Source organism: Aptenodytes forsteri, unplaced genomic scaffold, assembly GCF_000699145.1.
Source record: "Aptenodytes forsteri isolate BGI_AS27 unplaced genomic scaffold, ASM69914v1 Scaffold139, whole genome shotgun sequence".
Lineage (NCBI taxonomy): Eukaryota > Metazoa > Chordata > Aves > Sphenisciformes > Spheniscidae > Aptenodytes > Aptenodytes forsteri.
In genome coordinates, this window is record NW_008794414.1 from 4,820,322 (window position 1) to 4,828,577 (window position 8,256).

The 8,256-nt window shown below is 36.7% G+C and overlaps 1 protein-coding gene across 1 annotated transcript in view; it reads right to left on the reverse strand.

Moving 5' to 3' along the window:
* Positions 1-8,256, reverse strand: part of SNTG1 (syntrophin gamma 1) — a 190,891-nt gene that overhangs the window by 5,411 nt on the left and 177,224 nt on the right. Inside the window, exon 16 of the mRNA XM_019474602.1 lies at positions 4,947-5,057. Within this exon, the coding sequence (XP_019330147.1) occupies positions 4,947-5,057 (111 nt within the window). The remainder of the gene's footprint in view (positions 1-4,946; positions 5,058-8,256) is intronic.

Here is an 8,256-nt window from a genome sequence, read left to right on the forward strand (position 1 = left end):
AAAACTGAGCCCTGGGGAACACCGCTCGTGACCGGCCGCCAACTGGATGTAACTCCATTCACCACAACTCTCTGGCCCCGGCTGTCCAGCCAGTTTTTTACCCAGTGAAGAGTACACCTGTCTAAGCCATACTGCTATGTTTGGGAGCATATATATCTCTTTCTAAACAGGATCTCTCATAGATTTAAGATACTCTTCATTTTTGTCAGAAAAATATAAAGCAATTTCTATATAATTTCCAATACTTAGCCAGGTAAAATTGAAGAGCACAACACTGAGTTTATTACAAACCCGAGTTTGTATTAGCCTCTGGAAGCTGCTTTGATACCAGAGAGACACTAATGGATCATGAAACTATAGCTAAACAAATAGGTTAATAGATAGGTAACTAGACGGGAAGGTGCCTCAGTGAATCCCTTTGTGTCTTACAGATGAGGAGAAAGCTTTGCCCTTCTGTGCTCAGTTTTTTCAACCCAAGCCCAATAGCTCAGTAAGAACGAAGGAGAGGGACACGTTACCTCCACGTTCTGCCAAGCCGACAGCTCTATTTTATAGCTCTCAGTCAGAAAAATTCTGTCTGACTGTGCAAATCTGTGCAATATCTCCTGCTGAGTGACAGCTGGGAAATAACCTACAGATTGGAATGTCTAAGGGGTATCAGTGATTAATGTTGCCCCTAAGTGGTTTTCTTCTCAGAAACCACTTAGACCTTGCCTTAGAGATCTTTAAAGTTAGGTGTTCGCATCCAGGCACCCTGCCATGGACCCACTGGTGTGACCTATTGTAATTACTGTTCAGATTTTTCAGACTGGATTTTCTTAAATCTATGAGAAAACACTTCTTTTATACTACACTATATATCTTTATAGTAACACGAAATTGCTTACAGAGAAGCCAAACAAAAGCATCAGTACAAAGTCTTTACAGAAAAAAAGGCAGTATTTTAACACTATCTGAGAGAATAATGCAAATATTTAAATATCTTAAATAATTTTCAAGCTGAAAAGAAATATACCTGGTTAAACTGTAACTAAATCCATAGCACACGTTGTGTGTCTCAGAGCATGCCATTTTGAGTTTTGTTAAGTCAGGCATGAAGCACACTGTAAAAAATTTTGACAGCATTATAAAAATATTAGTTATTCAGTGTCAGTGAAGGACTTTCTATCGCTTAGGAATATAAACTCTGGTGGCAAGTGTGTTTCTTAAAAAAAAAATCGCTGACTGATGAATGGATGTGGTTCTGCAATTTTTCTCAAAAAGTATTTTTCCTAGATTCTTCTAACATTAACAAGTGATATCTTGTATAGTCCACCAGAATACAGAAGAGATGCTGCACAATTATGAAGACAGGGCTAAAATTTAAAATGCTGCTGCGTATTTTTTTCCAATCAATGTCCATCTGCAAGTCTGAATGTATTTCTAGAATAATAACAAATTTATCTAAATTTTGGATCAAAATTCAATAGCTAAGCACTCTGACACTCTTAATTCTATAAAAAATTAATGTGTTCTAAAGCTAAAGGATATTGCACAGATATAACATGCTATAATCGCACACATCTGGGATAGCATGAGATACACAAAATGTGCAGCATTGTAAATGAAGGAAGACAGGAAGCATTTGGATTTTGATAACTCATATTTTTAGAGGAAGGAATTATATAAGGTCTCCCCTGAGCCTCCTTTTCTCCAGGCTAAACAGTCCCAGTTCCCTCAGCTGCTCCTCAGAAGACTTGTTCTCCAGACCCCTCACCAGCCTCGTTGCCCTTCTCTGGACACGCTCCAGCACCTCAACGTCCTTCCTGAAGTGAGGGGCCCAAAACTGAACACAGTAGTCGAGGTGCGGCCTCAACAGTGCCGAGTACAGGGGCACGATCACTTCCCTACTCCTGCTGGCCACACTGTTTCTGATACAGGCCAGGATGCCATTGGCCGCCTTGGCCGCCTGGGCACACTGCCGGCTCATGTTCAGCTGGCTATCGACCATGATGAAAGCAATTTTATTTAAAAAAAAATAAACAACAACAAAAAAAACCCCTATGTCCAGACCACCTCACATTTGCAGGGAGTAACTGATTTATAGTGCATTAAATACATTAACACATTCCGTCAGTGCCATAGCTGAAACTTGGAGATGGAGGAAAACAGACCTTGGAGGCAAGAAAAGCAGGAGTCTCAGATCAGGTATGCATATGCCATAGCAAGTTCTGCATAGAGCGTGTTAGTGTTAACGATGAAGGGGAAAAAAGCACTTAAGTTTTTTAAGTGCTTAAGCTGTATCAAAGTTACCGGCCATGCCCTGCTTCCACATTACTGCTTGGGAATGCAGAAGTGAAGAGCCCTAATATGTTGGGGCAATGGCTCCTCAGATTTTTGATTTTGTTCTCAGCTGTGAGCTCTCATTTCACTATATTCTGATTATTCCCCCTGTAATATAACTGGCAAAAAATTACTTTTACTTAAAGAAGATGTTACACTGTATTTCCCCTTGCAACAGTGGGTCTCCAGGCCATCTGAAGCACAGAGCTGCATTTAACAGGTGATGATAGCTGTGGCCATGAATATTCATCACAACCTTTAACAGATGTTTTACAAAATTCCCATCATCTGATTCCAAATGAAGCCTACATACAGTATGCATGAAATCTGGCATTACAAGCATTTCTGAAAATCTGATTAACATTTCCTAATGACTCAAGAGTTCCCCAAATAGCTATACCTCTAACTCTGTAATGCTAATAAAGTCCAAAAAATAGAGGCTAGATTGTTCCACTTCTTCTCATGCTGAATAGTGCTTTAAATCCATGAAAGGCTTAAAGGATACTGAAGGGGCCTATCCATAGAAATTTAAACTAACCAAAGTTGAAAAAATACGACCCAAGAATCTTCACATTCATTTTATAGCCACATTTATCTATATTTCTTAGACTAAGCAACATACTTCATATGTAAACAAATTGGAATGGGTAGAAGTGCTCACTATAAATGATGTAGCACTTTCCAAAGACAACATAATCTGACATTTTTTGATCCTGATATAATTGGTATGCTTTGATCACCAAGAAAATGAATTAAAAGTAACAAACTTTTATTTCCAATTTGTTCAATGTGAACATTTAAATTTATAATAAAAAGAAGCAACCAGGGAACATGACAGCATATTAATAAGCATGCTAGCAAGTTTGTATAATATTCTGCCTTCAAAAGGTAGAAAGTAAAATTTCTACCTTGATAAAAAGTAGAAAGATGAAATTTCCTAGAAATAAAGCTCTATTCAGTTTGAGTGGGAATAACAATAGGTACGATAAAGGTACCAGGATATCTCTAAGGCTTACAAAGTGATTTGCATGACAGATTTAATTTAAAAATTGAAAACATTCTGATGGAAACTATTTTTCTTCTTCAAAATCTAGACTTCATACTTCATTTTAATTTTTTTAAATTTAATTTAGTATTAAAAATATATTTTAGTTTTACTGGGAAAAAAAAAGAAACACTGTCCCATTCTTGGATTCCTATGAAATTTCTTTAGTCCTAAAATCTTGTGTTAATATAACAGCAATAGCAGACAGATATTAGAAAAATAATGATGATTTTCATTCTTCAGCTGTACTTAGGAGCATGATAAAAGTTTCCAGTTATTTGCTTAAGAGAAAATCATCCTCACAACATTTCGTTGTTAAGTTATGTTTTCTTATTAAGGGATGAAAGAAATTTTGTATTATTAAAACAATTTCTGAAGGAAATCAGAAGTAAGAAAATATTTATCTTTGAGATGTAGCAGAACATGAAGGTATTGAAAGCCACGGTCCACCACATTTCATTGCTGTTGATTTAATGGGAGCTTTTACATACCTTTATTGTATTGAGTACAACATTTAAAATCAAGTAAATAGCTGTTAGGTAGAAAATAATTAATACCAAACATAAAGAGACATGCAGGAAGGAAAAATAGCTGCTTAATGTAGCTATTTGCATTTAAACTCACAACTGCCCCCAATACAATGCCTTTTTTTTTTACATACTTCATTATATTGTGCATATTTAGCCCTTTTAGACAACAATTTATTTAACCATTTCCTTTTTGCCCATGGAACCGTATTGTTATCACATTCATTCAGCAATTTTCTTTCTGACACGATCAGGAAAAATGGTATAGCAAATGCTTCAAAAGCAAGACTTAAAGATAGCCAAGAAAATTCTCTTTACGTTTACACAAAAATTGGGATTCTAGTCAAAGACCTTCGACTCAGACTCTAAGGCAGTTCTAGTTATCAAAGATCCTGGGAAATCACTTCTCCTCACACACATTGGGAGAGTAAATGCCCTATTCTCAAAAGACATAGATCAAACTGAACATAAATCTCTCAGGGTTACTGTTTTCATAAATTAACTCTTGAATCAAAAGCACAACTGAAAATACAGCTTTTCTGATTTTGAATTAGACACAGACACAAAGCTTCAGTCTTGGAAGGGAATATGTGTTTAATCCACACTTTCTTGCTCTGAGAAATAAAAACAGATTTTAGACCTTTGCTGGGTTTTGTCCCCACGTTGACTTAAGGATATATTTTACACCATTTCTTCATGATATGAATAAAGGGTGAAAAACAGGGCATTCAAACTCTCAGCCAGCTTTATCAAAATGATACAGAGGAGAGCTGGCAAACGTGCTTAAAACCATATATAGTGAGTCCTGGTTTTTATTCTTTTTTAATGTAATTACACCTTTCAAAAGACTTTAAACTGGCAAAAATCCAAGCAATTGATTCAGTTTTCTTGTCTTGGAATTTCTTTGGTTTTCTTTGTATTCTTTGACTTTGTGTGTTAATCTAATATTTCTAAGTAATTTAGTTTAATTTACTCCTCCGTTCCCCTAACTGCTTTGATAACTGCTTTTACTGTACATTGCCTTTATAAAACAAACAATATATTGTTTTTACCTTTGCTTCAATTTGTTTAGTATCTTGGTTTTGGAACAAAAATTTGATTTTGCTCTTCCCATCATCTGAAGAACCTTTGAGCTGGGAAAACTTGTACCTCCAAAGCAAAGCCTAGAGGAAAAAAAAAGAAACATAAAAAGCCAAGTAAGTCAGCGTAGTTATCATTGAAAATTGTATTAGAAATAGCCGATCTCCTTCCAAGGGAATTTTTGACCCCTCTATGGTACATAATTAAATCAATTTAGTGTTATGTGGTCTGATGTCCCTTTGATCATATGGATGTATTAGGCTTTGGCAGTGTCTGATTCAGATCAGTCAGACTACATTTGTGAAATTTACTCTGAAATTCCCTTATCTATATTTAATCCTGATTAAACAAAAAGAGACAGGGTTAGTAAATTCATTGTCATGCCAAAAAACAAAGACCCTCTCTTTTTCTTTCCTCATTAAAAAATCTAGTTGTATTAACATAAAGGGCATATCAAATTAAAAACAAATATCTATTTTTAAATTATAAAATAACAAAAGGGAACCCTGTAATGAGAACTTATTTTGAGTTTACTTATGAGAGTTCTAATCAGGAATTTGAGCAGATCATTAATTCTAAGCCTATCAGTGGACTTTCAAGTAATTATATTATGAATTACATTGTGTCTTGTTGAAAAAAAAGGCATTGCTCTACAGAATAAACATACAATTAATAAAATTTACAATTGGCTAGAAAAACATCTATTTTTTTTATATATCTAATGTGGATTTATGTAGAAAAAAATAAATTCCAAACTACTTTGCTTAAAAGTGGAAAAGAGCTATTTTTTATTGTAAGTCTTTTCAACCACATTTAAAGATATTCCTCCCACCCTGCAGATATTTTGAAGCACTAACATTTTTCATTGTGATTTCAGTAGTATTTCACATAATTATAAGGTCATCCTCACTCACATTGTGCTGCTGCTTTGAGGAGACATTAATTTCACATGCATTGGCCAACACAGAAACTTAAGGGAAGAAGTGCTGTTCCATTTTCTTTTGTCTAAGGGTTCGTAAACTACTTCGTCTCAGTGGCGTAGGATGACACTTCCATCTGTGCCCTTTGTCTGTATCCATGAATGATTTAGTATCTACTTGAAATTAAACAGACTATAAGGGAGGTCAAATTTTTAACTGTCCTAAATCTATGCAGGTCCCTTTGCTTCAGGATGTGTTGATCTTTTTATGTTAATGACTGGCAAAAATCTCTAACCTGCACCAAGCTAAATAAAGTTAGCTGTGTTTGTTTTAGCAACTTGAAAAGGAAAAAGCCCAAAAGGACAGTATCTTAACTGTGCACAGTACACAAAGCAAGTGCTAGAATTATTTTCCCCAAAATTCTCCCTATATATTTACCCCTTCCAGATAAAAAAAAACAAACCTAATCTCAACACCACTTTCATTCTCTGTGTGTATGTGAGAGGTGAGCTCCCATCTACCATAAACAGAGTTAAAGACATTCTGTTTCAGATAAACTAGAGGAATTTGGCAATTTATGTGAAACTATATCATATTTATTTCAAATGCTGTCCTCCTGAGCCCACCAATCTGTGCTGCAGAAAATAGAATAGCTTCCCTCATCTCTAAGTGTGTGCAATTCTTTTCACCTTGTTTGATCAATGATGTTTACTTATGTCCTGTAGACAGTGAGTTAAAAAAACAAACCAAAACAACCCAGTATACTATTCAGGTGGCCATACTTCCTACCTACATTGTAAACTCCTTTTTTTTACAGACCTATGTAACTCAACAAATCTTGTCAGAAGATCAAGACCATTGCCTTTCTGCAGGAACAGCAAATCTATTTAAGCATGTCATTTCCTAGATGAGAAATGTAAAAGGCATTGATGGTGTCTCTATCTCAGGAGAACAACAATCAAAGAAATGAGCCATCATCTTTATCTTCTCTGATGATGTATGGGGAGGCCAGGAGAGAGGTGCAGTAGTAACAAGGACCCTTAGATGGGCAGGCAAAATCCCAGGGTACCTGGCCTTATTCCCAATCAGATTAAGTTTGAGTGAAGATGAAGGATGTACAGACTGCAGTACTTTGGCATTTCCCATGCAGTTCTGCCACTCGCTTCATTCCCACTCAGAGGCAAGAGAATGACAGTCACACCAAACCACAGGCATGATTAAAGAACACATTTCAGTTTATGCATAACATCGGTTTTGGAGCCCTACTTAGCAATGGCTCTTACTTAAGTACATTGCAAAATCAGGTCTATAGCGTGGAGGGGATGAAATCCTTCTCGAAAATAATCCCAACAAGACTGCAATTCTTCCATCAGGATATTAAAACAAGTTCCTAGAACTGACAGTTCAACAGCATACTTTGCAGAAACTGTTAAACGCTCTTCGTCTAAAGTGTAAGGAATAAAAATGCCATTGACAATGCATGAAATTATTCCCAAATGGAAGAACTATGTTTCTTTTGAGTGATTTTCAACAAATTGCACACATTTTTTCCCCAAGATGTCCATATGAAGGAGGGTTCTTTTTGCAAAAATAAGAGTGGGGAAACGTTGTAAGTTTTAAGTTACCAAGTCAGGGATAGAAAGTATTTCAACCATTCAAACTAGTCATCCTGGCTACTTCTTTTGTTCTAGAGAATTTCTGAATAACAGTTCCTTCATCCTGGTTTGAACTGCGATGAATATTTGTTCACTCTGATACACTCTGGATGTGTCTACACCTCAATGTATCACACTACATTAGAAGTGTAACAACAAACTTAAACTAGATGTCAAATTCTAGATAGCTAAAATTGGGTGAATTAGTCAAGCATATGCCCAGTAAGACTCATTTAATTCCTTGTCTCCTACCAAAGAAGCTGAAGTGCTGCCCTGTGTAGCCAGAACTGCATGTTTTGCATGTGTAGCAGATGATGCAGAATGCTGTGACCAGCAGTCAGATCACTCTTTTAAAATATAGTACCTTCTGTACTTACTGTACAGTACCTACGTTGCTTCCTCTTGTGGTTTCATATGTTGTGGGTGGGGTTTTTTTCTTTTCATTTCCACCTTATCTGTATGAGGTTCCACAAGGCCAAATGTCGGGTCCTGCACTTGGGCCACAACAACCCCATGCAGCGCTACAGGCTTGGGGAAGAGTGGCTGGAAAGCTGTCCAGCAGAGAAGGACCTGGGGGTGCTGGTTGACAGCCAGCTGAATATAGACAGGCAATGTGCCCAGGTGGCCAAGGCGGCCAATGGCATCCTGGCCTGTATCAGAAACAGTGTGGCCAGCAGGAGTAGGGAAGCGATTGTCCCCCTGTACTC